The sequence below is a fragment of the Leptosomus discolor genome, chromosome 20, assembly GCF_034619465.1.
Source record: "Leptosomus discolor isolate bLepDis1 chromosome 20, bLepDis1.hap2, whole genome shotgun sequence".
NCBI lineage: Eukaryota > Metazoa > Chordata > Aves > Leptosomiformes > Leptosomidae > Leptosomus > Leptosomus discolor.
This window is the reverse complement of record NC_141410.1, coordinates 8,745,581-8,760,072: the sequence shown is the minus strand read 5'-3', so window position 1 is coordinate 8,760,072 and position 14,492 is coordinate 8,745,581. Positions and strand designations below refer to the sequence as shown.

General features: G+C 51.3%; 1 protein-coding gene across 1 annotated transcript; it reads left to right on the top strand.

Annotated features, from left to right (window-relative positions):
- Positions 1-2,781: 2,781 nt before the first annotated feature.
- LOC104350566 (uncharacterized) lies at positions 2,782-13,681 on the top strand. Its single transcript, XM_086476115.1, has 6 exons — positions 2,782-2,922; positions 10,801-10,852; positions 11,159-11,346; positions 11,816-11,971; positions 13,244-13,354; positions 13,568-13,681. Exons 1-6 carry the CDS (start codon positions 2,782-2,784, stop codon positions 13,679-13,681), a joined length of 762 nt encoding a protein of 253 aa, XP_086332241.1.
- Positions 13,682-14,492: the final 811 nt, after the last annotated feature.

Below are 14,492 nucleotides of genomic sequence, written 5' to 3'. Positions count from 1 at the left end.
GTTCAAAGCAGAACAACTCTGCCCTTCGTGTCCCTTACCCGTCGCTGTGACGGCGCTCCTCGGCGTTCCAAGACCGGCAATAGGCTGGCGGCTTCCCCTTGCGAGCCCCAAGTGCGGCATCCCCCAGTCCACGCTCTTCCCCCTCAACGCCCGTTTCTTTCAGGTGGCCTGAGGAAGGTGATGCCCAACGCAGGCTTCTCCCGTTCACAGCAGGGAAAGAGGCAACGTGGGCACGTACGAGTCCTTCCACAGGGGGATACGTTAAACCAGCCGGTTCAGGCTCATTAGCCGAGCGGTGGGATTTGGCCGCGTGGGCGCTCTCCGCTCGTTATAGAAGCGATGTGCAACGCAGCAGCTCAAACAAGGGATGTCCGTACCAGCCCGCTCTATCTCCTCTTTGTCCCAGGGAAAGAATGTGTTTACGGGCGCTCACCGCAGCCCCAGCGATACACAGCAACCCTGAAACGCTGCAGCAAACTGGTTTGAGCCCAGCGTGGAGACAACGCTCCTGGTTCCCAGCTGGGGTGTGTGGGTAACCCTGCCCGGCAGTCAATGAGCCTGGGGGGATTTTCCCACAAAGGCCTGGCTGCTTGTCCGGAGACAAATGAGCAAGAAACGATCTGAAAACCAAGGTGGCCATTTCCCTTCAGGGCGAGTCATCCCTCAGGTAGCCCGGAACAACTGGGTGTTGTCCTCTGACCTGTGGCTCAGCGGCCTCAAGACAACTCGTTTCACCTCTGTTCCACGGCAATGAAGTGGAGCCAGCTACGCCTGCCCCTTTTGTGGCGGATTTTCAGACCTAGCAGGGAAAGGGGCAATTTAGGACGGTTGCTGCCCTCACGGTTTGTTTGCAAAGCGCTGTGCACGTTTATAACGCCATAAAAAGACAACGTAACTCCCAATGAAACCCGACGTACTGAAAACCTTTGCAATGGGCAAACACTTTGTACCTGCTCAACCTTGGACTCAGTTTCCTGCTTCATTTTACGAACCTACTGAATCGTTGGGCTCGGTGAGACGTCCTTGCCGCAGGAGGCGAGCAGCCTGGGGGGGCCCTGCCTACAGAGACATGGCGCAGCAGAAATCAGCATCGTGGTCAGGACTTCTTACACAACCAGCCAAAACACTGCTCCAGAAGCCGGGCAGCTTTGTGTGCAGTCGATGCTTTTGGTGTCGAAGCGCCTGAGACAGGCGAAATGGGGCTAGGCCCCCTGTCACCATCACCCCCCGTCACCACCTCCCCCCGGGAGCGTGACCTGTGACTATCGTAGCCCCTTCTGAGCCATCCTGCAGCAATCGGTATTTTCAGAGATGCAGACCCTGTGCGTTATTTGGGGTGACTGCAGTTGCTTAGAAATAAAGAAGCCAACAAAAGGGAAATGACTTTTTCTCATTAGATGTTTTGGGCTTTTCCACAGAACTTGAACGAACTGCCCCGTGTCTCTGTGCTTTCATTTCCCAAGGGGAGAGGCTGTTCTTGACCTGTATCAGAATGAAGTTCATGTTTTAAAAGCTTCCTGATCTTTGAATGAAAAAAATAAAGAGAAACTAACAGTTGCTTTATACCTACATCTACCGATTTCTATGCATGAGTGGGTGCAGACCGATTACTGACTCTTGATCTGGGAAAGCACACGCAAGCTCTGCGGGTAACCTGTGTGAGGATGAGCTAAAGCGAGGCAGCCTGCAGCCGTTTCCAGGAGCAAGTCGCCCACAAAGCAGAACAAAGATGCTCCTAAGAGCCAAAAAAAGGCCTCTGGCAGGAACTTGGGAAGTCCAGAAATGTGGGTTCAGCTCCTGCCTCTGCTTCATCACTCCGGTAGAGAACTTACATCTCTTCTCTCTTCTCCTAGATGTTGGAGGCAGCAATTTCACCGTTGTCCGGCGTCGTGAACAAGGATTCCTTCATACAGAGCAGCCACACTCGGGGCAGCCTGTCGCCCCTCTGCCAAAGAGGCTCCTGGAATTTTTTCCCTGCAGAACTGTGTGGAACAGGACATGTCGGTAACCGCCCGGGGAGCGAGTGAGGCTGTGACCCTTGGGAGAGAGGGAAGAACAAATCCCTCTTCCCCTGTCGCAAAGCCAAAGCCTTTTCCGAGCGCACTCTGCCCTTCCGCGGGGCGGGGGACGAGCAGGCGGCAGCTCAGGCCCCAGCCCACGCTGCTGAGCGGCCCCGGCCTCCCGGGACCCTGCCGGCAGCCCGACCCCGGCCCCGCCGCCTCCCTCCAGGGCCGTTTCACCGGCTGCAGCCGCCGCTCCCCGCCCCGCCCCGGGCCGCACCTCAGGAGCCGGCACCGCTGTCCCGGGACCCCCCCGGGAGGGCTGGAGCCGAGCCCCGGGGCTGCAACGGGAGGGAAGCGCTTTGCCTGCGGCCGGAGGCGGGGGGAGGCGCCCGGCCGGGCCTGGCCCGGGCGGCGGGGGCGGGATCGGGGCGGCGGCGGTGCCGGCTCCGCTCCGCGCAGGTTAAGAGCCGCGGGGGGCAGCGCCGGGAGCAGAGCGAGCCGAGCCGAGCTGAGGCGAAGCGAGCTGTGCCGAGCCGAAGCGAGCCGAGCTAAGCCGAAGCGTGCCGTGCCGAGCCGAGCCGTGCCGTGCCGAGCCGAGCCGTGCCGAGCCGAGCCGAGCCGTGCCGTGCCGTGCCGAGCCGAGCCGAGCCGTGCCGTGCCGAGCCGAGCCGTGCCGTGCCGAGCCGAGCCGTGCCGAGCCGAGCCGAGCTGAGCCGAAGCGAGCCGACTCACACCGACCCGTAGCGAGCCGAGCCGAGCCGTGCTGACACGTGCCAGCATGGCCCAGCCGCGCTGCCGCTCCGTGCTCATCACCGGCTGCAGCCGGGGCATCGGGCTGGGGCTGGTGCGGGGGCTCGCAGCCGCCAACCCTTCTCCGGATTTCGTCTTTGCGACTTGCCGGTACCCCGAGAAAGCGCAGGTAAAGGGGAGGGGGGGGGGGGTGTCAGGGGTCCCCGGGGAGGGGATGCTGCCGGCTCCGCGCCTCCTCCGCTCTGCCCGGGCCCCCCAGCCCCTGGGTGCCGGCTGGGCTGGGGTCTCCCCGGAGAGGCGCCGGGCGGGGGGGGCGCAGCCCGGAGCACATGGGCTAGCAGGAGCCAGGCAGTGCTCGCCCGAGGGGGGGGGGGGGGGGGCGTAGCGCGGAGGGGGAAGGAGAAGGCACTTTTGGAAGCGCAGAACCGGTCGAGCATCCCCGCGATCGATCCCTTGGTTGGCCCGGCGGCGAGTGCCCGGGCTGGGCTGGGGGCTGAGGGCTGAGCTCGCGCCCTGTGGCCGGATCGGATGGAGCCCGTGCCGGCTCCAAGGTATGGGAAAGGAGGATGAGGAGGGGAGGATGCTATTCGGGTGCTTCGGTGCGTTCCCGAGCGGAGGGGAGGCTGCAGCCCCGGCCCCAGCTGGGCAGGCAGGCTGGGCATCTCAAGCGCTCCTGCCAGCCGCTTCCTCCAGCCCCCGAGTTTCTCGCTGGGTTTGCAGCTGGAGATAAGTATGTCCCGGCCCTCTCCGGGTTTGCACGGACCCAGAGTCCCGCAGGGGTAGTCCAACCCCCAGAAGCCTTCCCAGGGAAACCCGTTACAGCTTTCCTTGGCTCCTACGTGGTGTGTCTGTGTCCCCAGAAGGAGCTGTGCCCGGTCTGTCCCTTACTCCGCTGGACTTGCAACAAGCGAGGAGGCTCAACTGAATGTTGAACTGAACACTCCTCTTAGTGCCCTTCTTGGCTGGGTAGGGACCAGAGCCGTCTGCTGAAAACACAGTAGCTTTTCTTACATCTTGCTGCTGAATTCCCTTTCAGCCCAAATCCCCCTTCAGCCAGCATTCCTGATGCTACGGCATAACAGTAACACGTTCAGCTGCCTTCCCCATCCCGAGACTGTTATAATGACTGTCAAAGAAATGAAATGCACTCCCTAAACCTTTGGGAGGCAAATCGATAATGAGGGTTATCGGTCTGCTCACTTCGTGGCCGTCAAGTGTCCTCTGTTGCATCTCGAGTCCGATCTTGACTCTCCTCAGGGAGGTAGAACGCTGCTAGGGCAGCACACTAATACGCGCAGGTATCGCCCTTTTCCTTTCCTAGGAAAACTCTAGTGCTCCAAAGCTGCAAGAATCTGAGCTCTCAACTCTGTGACTGTCTCAATCCCCTGTGCATTGCTGTTACCAATTCTCCTACCATTACCCTTGCCGAACGGTAGGAGAATTGGTTCCAAAAGCCCTCCTTCTGAATCCCCCCTATAGCCCTCCTTCTGCATCCCCCCTAATTCAAGCCTGGCACAAGGCTGCCTTAGCAAAAGGCGAATTCCCTGGCATGTGCAGAGGTAAACAGAGCTTATACATCTGTTCCCTTACAGTGGATTTTATTCTTTTCAGTGCAAACTGCGATCACGCCATGCTAGCAATAAACAAAAGGTAGCAACTGTATTTATTTAATACATTAATATGTATTAAACACATAGTTATATATGTGCTTAGCTACACAAAATCTTTAAAAGCTGGTGCAAGGACAGGTAGTACAGGTAACACCTGCAGTCTGACCCCTCGCTTCTCCAGCAGCACTGGGCTGCTCTGCAGGTACTTACAAAATTGAAGGAAAAGGTCTTAATTTTGTTTCTTGTTGTCAAAAAAAAAATCTCTCCAGCACAAAGGCACATTTAGGCTATTTCTGAATCGAATTGCTGAGAAACAGTCCAGCAAGACTTGAAATCTGCCTTTCCGAGCCACTGGGTCCTGCAGCTTCCCCCCTCAGCCCCCGCTTTCTGCACTACCTGACTCCTGAACAGGCACTTGCTGCCATTCTGTTCGCTTTTAGCTCCTGTTCCAAGAGCTGGCGGTTGTCCCAGCTGTATTTCCTACTAGTGATTGCACAACGGTGCGGAGCAGTAGTGGTACAGGAAACCAGCAGACATATGACCCGCTGTTAGATAGATCGCAATCTCCCTGCTTAGTTGTTTGTTCTAAAGCTGCTTTAGCCGGGGCTGAGGGAGGTTCTTTTTTTCACCCATTGGTGTGTTCGGCAGCAATTCCTTATTATAATGGTCTTGGATCAATTACACGGCGAAGCGAAATGGTTCCTTCAATAGGAAGAGCTTCCGAAGAAACGTGACACGGACGTATCTTAACTCAACCCGTGAGGTTTTTCACGTTGCCAGTACTTAAAAACCGTGAGCAAAAAGGCTGGTAAAGCTGCACAGGAAGATGAAATAGCCTTTAAATAGTGCAGTGTGCCTGGGAAAAGTCTGGGTCACTCCCCTCTCGAAGCGGTAGCAACCTGGAAAGAGTGCTGGCAGTCGTGTCTCCTGTCGGCAGGAAGCTGGCCAGGAGCCACATTCCAGTAACCCCTCGTGGTGGCTCTGCAGGCCACATGAGGCGCGTCCTAAGCTGCTTTTTTTTGGGGGGGGAGGGGGGCAAGGTTTGTCCTTGGTGGATCAGGGTGGGTTTTTGTTCTTTGTAAGGACCTCTAGGCCATGTGCTGTGCTTTGGCAGGACATCAATAGAAACCTCTGCAGCCAGCTGAAAGCATATTTCTAACAGATGGGTTTGGAAACTCCACAAGGAAGGGAAATCTTTACTAAAGGTATTGTAGTAGTCTCACTAGTATTATCTGTCCCATCTGCGATGCATGAATTTGGCACAAAACCTTCTGACCTTCTGAGATGTGTTTCTGCCACGCCGCTAGCCCTTCTAGCGGGTGAGGGCAGGCACAGACGTGCTTGAGCCTCGAGCAACGGGAGTCTCAGCACCAGGTACGACTGGCGCTCTCAAAGCTTGCATCCAATTTGGCAGCGTCGCTTGAGTGTGGTACGGTAAGAAAAGGCAAAGGTTCAGTGATTTTTCTTTCCTTTTTTTTTTTCTCCTTTCCTAGAGATAACTTTGTCTTCACTGACTTTCCAGTCAAATCTTGAAAACCCCAAGCATTCAGGTTCCTGCACTCCAGAGGCTGGCACTGCAGACCCGTCTTAGCGCACACGAGATGGGCTTTGCCCAGCTAAGACCTGTTGGTTGACCATCCAGACTGGGCTGTGAAGTTGAGTGACTTGTTCTTTCCCTGCACACCTCAGCTGTCCGTGCTTTTTCTCTTGACAGTGACCCAAGCGGTCTAATTCTGCTTCCTCCCACTTTGCTTTGTGGGAAGTGACGATGTGAAAAATCTTACTGTGAGTGCGCTGCCCCCCACTTCCTCACCCGGGTTAGAGGGTGAACTGGGAGAACGGCAACTTTGGACACTTCTCTTAATTTCTGCTCTCACCTGGTTTGGCAGAGTAGCATTTTCCTGTTGCAGAGTGCAGGGAAGGGAAAAAGGATGGGAAGAGCTTAAATGAAAAGCCTTTTAAAAATCATCTTCCAGTTTTTAGAGGAGAAGTGATTAGATGGGCTTAACTCCTGGCAAATCCAGTGCCCGTCTTGGGGACCATAGTCAGCAGCAATTCCCTGGTAGCTGAGGGTTATCCAGAGAATCTCTCGGCAGTGTGTGCTGTTACAGAGATGACTGCATACCTTGGAGCCCTCCAAACAGTGGGCAGACAAGAGCCCCTAAGGACCTGACTTTAGAAAGAGATGCTGGAGAAGTCTGACTGCTTTCCCCTGCTTACGCCAGAAAGCAGCACGTCTCCCGTAACTTGCGAACCCTGGGATAATGCTGAACAGCTGCAAGCTTTTGCATGTGAGTCTGTGCTGGCAGAAGTTGTAATAAACTCGAGTTCTTGTGCTGAATAGCTCCTAGGTGGCCTCCACAGAACATTTGCCTAACAAATGGGCTTTAGATCACACGATAACGTGCAGCAGGCCTGCAGGCACATCTAGATAACCGCTGCCTCTCCTTGAAAAGTACCAAACTAGACTCCTTCAGCTGCACTTCGATTCTGATCTGCCTTTACTTGGGCTGCTCCGGCACTGACAGTGGAAGCAGCTACAAATCTCTGGCAAAATAATCCTAACGTCCTGCCTTTGCGCTCCAGATGGACAGAACCACAGTGCAGTTATCGTTAGGCAGCCTGTATGGGCTCGTGGACCCATCTGGAACTCTTCCCCCAGTCCTGCTTTTCTTTCTTCCCCCATCGTGCTTCCTCATTAAAGGGGAAAAAACTCTAACCGAAAGTCTAAGACTACACCTAGTGATGGTGTAGGACCTGCGGTGCCCCCTCTGACTTGCTGAGGTATGGAAGGAAGAGATGGCTTTGGGGGGAAGCGAGGTGGCCAAAGGGATCCAAGTGGCCACGGTGTCAATCTGTTCACAGTGCTTCACTCAGCTCGGCTCTGCTGGGCGGTGCTGAGAGCTGAACGTGGGACCTCGGGACAGGAGCATCTCTTGTTCCTCCTGCTCTCCCCACAAGCCCAAGTGTGTTCCCAGGTGAACAAGAAAGTGCTCAGTTCCTCGCTGCTCAAGAGTCCTCTGCTGGGCTCTGGAAAGCTTCCAGGGCTTAATGTGCCGTTTCCCTTCCTCTGAAGTAGGAGATAGTGTTACTAACAGCGCTGTGTCTGTTCCCCTGTCAGACACAGGGCTCTCTCTACAGCGCTTCTGCACCCCGTCAGGTTTTGGTTTTGTTTTTTCTTTGCTACATACCTCAGCCGTGTGGTCTGCTGTTGGGAAGAGCAGCTGAGCAATCTCTGGAGCAGTGCTCTAGCAAGATAGGTGCATGGAACGAGGCAGAGGGGGCATCCTTGAAGTCTTTCTAATTTGGGTTATTGCAGCGTTTGGGTTTTTTTTTTCTGAAGTGTTTTGCACTTCCTACAGCATTAAGGTCCGGCTCTTCTTCGGTCAGAGAGGACCGTGGATTTTGGGTGGCCTGCAGCAGCTTGGTGTCAGCTATTACACAATCGAACAGCCAGTTGGCTGTACACTGTGATACTGAATAGCCTGGCTCAGAGAGAGACAGGGGCAAATACGATCTGTCTTTGACTTTGTCCTGAGTGTAAGCAGGACGATATGAATTGATACCCTTTGCCTGACAAAGCGGCCTACAGGCTGTGTTAGTTTGGCTTGACTGCTTCCAGCTGGCCTGGTATGGACAGGTCCTTTCCCAGAGCTGTAACTGAAGTGAATAATGCTTTCATAAAGAAGGCAAAGTAAATCTTGCTAAATGACAAAGACAACATAACATTCCCGGTTGAAATCTAGCAATAAATATCCTGTGTACTGATGAATCTGTATCTGGAGCCTCGAGTGCCAGAGGATCTTGTTTAGTAGGCTGACTCTTTGTTAATCATAATTAAAATCAGCAAACAGGAAACAACAGATGCTAATCAGAGTTAAAATTTTTCTTGGAATCCCTAAGAGCTGATTCTCAGGGGTAACTATTCAGGTGCGGAGCAATTCTAGAGCTACTATGCGAAACACAGCATTAGGGGGTTGTGGGGCTTTGCTGGGTTTGTTTGTTTTTAAATTGGCTATGCACTAACTAAAAATCACTTAGCCTGGGATACGTTGGCTGTACCTACTGTCTGCAAATGGAACGGCGCGAACGGACGTTCAAATACAGGCCGTGCTTCAAACCGCAGCACCAGCGCGCTGGTTATGGGCCGTTATGGGCCGCCCTGGCTCTGCTGGACTCTGCCCCGAGAGCTCATCTTCCCAGGGATTTCACCTCTTCATCCGGGGCGCAGGGCCTCTGCGCCGGCATGTTGGCATGAGAAAAGTGAGCGTGAGTCTGCTGCAATAAAGCCTTGCAGACAACTTTGGTGCTGTAGGTTTGGTTTTTTTGTTGTTTTGGGGTTGTTCTCATTTGTTTTCTTTTTTTTGGGGGGTGTTTTGGTTTTAATGGGGGGAGAACAACGCATTTGACAGCTGACCACAGTGAGTTTCCTCACTGTGGAAGCTTATCCCTTTGGTGGGGAGTCAATAACCAGTCTATCATGTGTTGCAGTAGCATTTTCAGAGTTCTCTGGACACGGGAGGCTTTCGATCTCTTTGATCAAAACTGCTTGGGGGGGTGTGGGGGGGAGGGCAAAGAGGAGAAGCTGCACACATGGCTGGTGGCTTGAAACGCCTGCATCTGATTGCGCTGCCATGAACGTGCCTCCACCTCCTCTCTTCTGGTCACAGTACAGAAAAAATAGGCTTTTCTGCAATTTTTAGGTTTCCTAACTGGATTTTTCAGCTGACGTTTTTATCAGGCAGAGTAACATTCTTGAAGACCAGAGCTGCCTAAGTTCACTTTATGCCTGGAAGCTGCTTCAGAGAAACTTAAACCACTCAAGTGGGAGTCACTTGTTAACCGAGCAATTAACTAAATGGAAAAACCATTGAATTTTAAACCTGAGTTGGATGCAGCGATTGTAATTTCATGCTGTTTATGTCCTGGAGAATGATTAATGCTACAGTGTTTGGAGTTCTTAATTGAACATTCACTTCAGAGGCCTCTCAGTTGCTGTCACTGTGCAAAACATCTCCGGCCTTTTAGCAGAAGTTAGTAGCTTGTTTCTGTCAGAGAGTAAAGCAATCTGACTACAAATAAATGAACAAATCTTGACAAGCCAGAGCACTTCTGGGGTTTATTATCAAGTAAGTGATACTGTCAAACTAAAGTCCAGTGGACAGTCCACAGCCACGGAATTATTGCAGGCCTTGACATGGCAGAACTATTTCATGCCTGACTCCCGATAAACAAGATAGTGTGTTCTGGGCCTTGAAAACTGTCCCATTAAGCCCTATCCAAGGGAAGGAATGTCTTCTGGTTTGGGGCTTCTGACTTTTTCCCCTTTCTTCCCCCTCCCCTTAATAGCCTTAACTACAGTTGTAGATTGTCCTCAGTGGGACAACAAATCTTCTAAACAAGCCTGGAGAGAATCCTGCAGCGTATGAACTGAGGTAAAAGATGTAATGCATTATAGCTTGACAGAGGACACGGAGTCCCTAAGTGTCTCCAAGTGGCAAAGACGTCTCTCAAAATCACCCCCCTGACCCCTATTCCCAAAGGGCTCCTAAAGAAATGGATTTGCTTGAGCTGGAATGTTTGGCCAGGGTCGCTCAGTCTCCTAAACATGGCTGGGAGTATGTAATCCATCTGTTACATTTGGCCACGCTTCCCACTTTGCACATGGCACAGAAATGTAAGTATTCCAGCTGGGCCTATAAATCCAGTTCGGACACGCTTTGTCCAGCAACACCACCAACATAGTACTCATTTTCTCCAAAAACACTAGTCGTTCCTCTACAGAGAGGTAGTAGGCAGATGACTGAATTACAGCTATCTAGCAGAGAAAGAATTGTTCTCGTGGACAGTTGCTGTGCATGTAACTGATTTCACGTGTGCTTTACCTTCAGTTAAAGCTAGTGAGAGTGCTAGGAAACAGAATGTCCATGGGAAAATTGCTAGGAAACTTCTCCTGCAAACAGCAATTCCAAATAGCTTTCTTCAGCATTCCTGTTGCCCTGAACTGATGTCTGGCACTAGCTCGCTTCAGGAGAACTCCGCTTTTCTTACAGAAGTGGGGAATTACTGGCTCAGGATGCAGCCCGAGCACTGGGTCTGCTGTGGAACTGGCAACGGTAGCTGCTTGACCGAAGACTTTTAGTTACACTGCAAACACACCCTCGAGCCGTACACACTGAGGACTAACTCTGTAATCTGGCGTGCTGGGGTGTTGACTAAGCAGGTGAAAAGTCCAGTTTCTTAAGGCAGTTGATCTTGCTCTCAGGAAAACTGCTCAGTAGGTTTGGAACCAAAGTAGTATCACTGCCATCAGTCCAGTTACGAAAATAAGTGGCAGTTACAATTCTGGAGGTGCAGATCTCAAACTGTTTTATGTAATAACCATGGAGATATATATATATTTATAAAAGATAACCCAAATAATTTCTTCTTCCTAGGAACTGCAGCAGCTTAGCAAGCAATACAGCAATATCAAGCTCCTCCAACTGGGTGAGTAAAGGGCTTTTACAGAAGTATGTTCAGCTAAATCAGGTGAGAACAGCTTAAGAAACTGGGTGATCAGTAGCTGCACATGACAGCCAGCACCTGAAAACCATCACCCTCATCTTAAGATAACATTGGGGAAACATAATCTACGTAAAGTCTCCTGAGCATTGTCATCTCCGTGTGCTGCCTAAATGGCCCTGTTCAGACTAATCCCTTAGCTTCGTTTTAGCACGTGTTGTGTAGTGACAGCCAGCATTTGAGGCGCACAGTCCATTGTTCACTGCGGCTGTTCTTGGCTCCTCTGTGCAGATGTGGTCTGTGAAAACAGCATCAAGAAAGTCGTCAAGGAAGTGGAAGAAATTGTGGGAGACAAAGGTCTGAACTGCCTCATTAACAATGCTGGCATCAACGTGCTTGCTTCCTTGGAAGAAGTCACAGCAGAGGCAATGCTCACCATTTACGAAACCAATACCGTTGCCCAGCTGATGGTCACCAAGGTAAGAATTAGGAGAAATGTGCCTAATCTGTAGTGCTATAAGATGCTTTTCCACTAGTCAGCTGGACAGGTAAGCCAAGCTTGTCACCTTGGAACTGCACAGATACAGGTCTGATACCAAACTGCGTGCCTAGAGAGCAGCGAGAGATCCTTTTCATCAAGGATCTTTATTTAAATCCATCTGGTGTGAGGTCACTTCAGTGGACAGATTGGGCTGGGAGGTGGGCAGAAGAGACTGAAGGTCCTTGCCGCTTACAGCTGGCTGTTACAGAAAGGTCTCCTACAATCAGCTTGTCGGGGAGCCATCACCATAATATACTGGTGGCATAGAGTTGTACTGCAATTCTTCACAGAGCAGAACCTGAGAGTCCTTCTTGGCTTCAATGGGCCAAGAGTAAGCTGACCAAATTAAAACCAGCTCTTATTTTCCCAGGCGTTTCCCAAATTAAAACCAACTCTTGTTTTCACAGGCATTTCTGCCCCTTCTGAGGAAGGCAGCCCAGCTGAGCACAGGAATGGGCTGCCACAGAGCTGCTATTATCAATATGTCCTCTCTTGCTGCCTCCATGCAACTCGTCCAGGCAAATGAGATGTTCCTCAAGGTCTACCCCTACAGGATAGCAAAGGTTTGTAGCCTTCCCCAGGCTGTGAGGACTGTGTCAGGGCAGCCCTGGGAGTTAAAGGCCACTCTGAGCTTAAGACAATGATGTGAGTCGTGCAGCGCCTCCTTGGACAGGCCGACACAGGAACTTGTCCTTGTTCTGCATGGGCATGGAAATAGGGCCTGTGAAAACCATACATCTGGAGCAAGCTGTCCTGGTTTGGCTGGGACGGAATCCCAGCCCAGCCATGCTGGGCAGGCCGTTAGCAGCTTCCAGTCAGCCAGGGCAGCTGACCTGAGCGAGCTACAGATGTAGCCCATCCCATAATGTCATGGTCCTTATAAAGGGGGGAGGTTTGCTGAGGAAGGGAGCATTCTGGCTGGGGTTCTTATGGGGGTTCTTCTTGGGTTCTTCCTTCTCCTCCTGAGGTCTGTGATGGCTGGACATTCTAGGCTGAGTATAACTTTGTCTATTTATTTTGCTGTTTCATTAAATTTGTCTTTGCTTCAACCTTCGGCTCTCCTTTTCCCCGATTCCCCCTCTCAACGGGGGAGGGGTCACTGGGTGATAGAATAACTGGTACAGTTTAGCCCCAGGTACAGGCTAAACAAAGACACAAGCATGCCAACTTCTTAAGAAGAGGCTCACAAATGCTCCATCACTAATCTGATATAGATCCATTTCAGAGGGACTTGGCATTCAGGGAAGAACTGATGCCATCAAGCGCGTGTCCCATTAGCTGTCTTCCTCCCCAGCCCAAGCAAGGTGAAACTCAATAAAAGGTGCGCTGTACCGCCACATGGTAATGCCAGTTAGTGAGAGGTGGAGTTTTTGGTTTTGTCACATCCAGAGACTGAGTTTGTACAAACAGTCAAGATCAGATCTACAGTTTCTCCTACACCACCTACTCATAAGCTGTTAATACGCTTGTTTTCCCTGTTCAGAAGTAAAGAGCTTAACGTTTATGTAGTGATTCTTGCAGAAAAACAGAGTCCTTATGTCAATATTATTTTTCACACGGCTCCTTAGGAGTTTCAAATGCTACTTTGTCTTTCATCATAACTTAGTTTCATCTTTGGGCAGTGAGCCTATGGCGATAGGGCTTTCACAATGCTTAACGGGTATCTCTGAGAACGAAGCCCCCACTAATTCTGGATAAGTTATTGTGATGCTGTTGCTGCCCCTTCATTTGTCAGGAGACAGCACGGTAGAAGGGAGGTGCCAGTTAGCTTGGCCTAAGGTCTTGCTCAAGGTTTGGAAAGCTAGCACGCTGATAGATGGTTTCCGCTCTTGTAGACTGCACTGAACATGATCACGAGGTGTCTTGCTGCAGACTTGAAATCGGATGGAATTCTCTGTATTTCTTTGCATCCAGGCTGGCTTCAGACAGACATGGGCGGAAACATGGTAAGTGACATCTCTGAAAATGTGGAAGTACGACTCCCTCGTGGTCCCAGCCCTTCAGCAAGAACCCGCTGTACTGCACACACTTCCATGTGCTGCAGGGGCACGCTATGAAACACGGAAGTACATCCCCCTTGATTCTAGTAACTCCTTGAATGCATTTGATCCTCTTCTGTAGGACATTCCCAGTAACGATCTAAGCTTGATTTGCTCTAGGCTCCCATGCAGGTGCAAGAGGCTATCCCAGGTATTCTCTCTGTTCTGGACCGTCTTGGTGAGAAAGAAAATGGTTCCTTCCTGGACTGGCAAGGGGAAACTCTACCGTGGTAGAAGTGCACAGTATACTACAGAAACAGCACGTCAGTCGCTATTTAACTCGTGTCACTAATGTCTCTGTCTCTAGGGTTTTCTTATATGTTAGTTGAAATATCCAGTCTGATGTCCAGCCTCTCTCTAGGTGTATTTGGAAAGCGAGGTGGCTGACTCTTTAACTTGGTATTGCTACTGCTCGGTTCTAATGCTTCCTGCAAATACTACTGTGCTCTTGGTGATGGGCATCTCCTGAAACCATCTAAAATAGATTGAAAACTGCACATCAAATCTAGGGGCTGGTTCCTCTTCACTTCCAAAACCAAAGTGGGCCTTTCTCTTTGCGGAAGCAAATGACCTGACCTGAGAAAGGCCAGTGTAGGTTGTCAGATTCCCGTATGTTCAGTCTGCTGGAGACGTGTCTCTGGGAAAGATCCTTTGGTTTCTTTTAGTCCTAACTGAGCCAAGGTTGAAATTGCCCAGCTCCAAACTACGTGAATTCGGTACTTCTGTAAATTCCTGAGCAACCTCTGCGTGTCCCCAGGTTGACAGCACATACCAGGCACTTGCTTTGTTCCCAGTGAGTGACTAACATCCTGATACGGGGGTGGGAATGTTGTTTTGTACATAAACTTCTTCAATGTTCTGAAGCGTCTTCAATAAAGTCTTGTTTAAACAAATAGCCTGCTGAACTACTTCAGTTAATTTCTCGGTATGTAGGTCTCTTCTTAGGTTTCTCTTCTCTGACCAGACAACTGTACTTCTCCCTTGCAGGAAGGATCTCTAGCCATTGCTGTCTCCTTCAGGCTAGATGGGTTTAATGTGGTGGGGT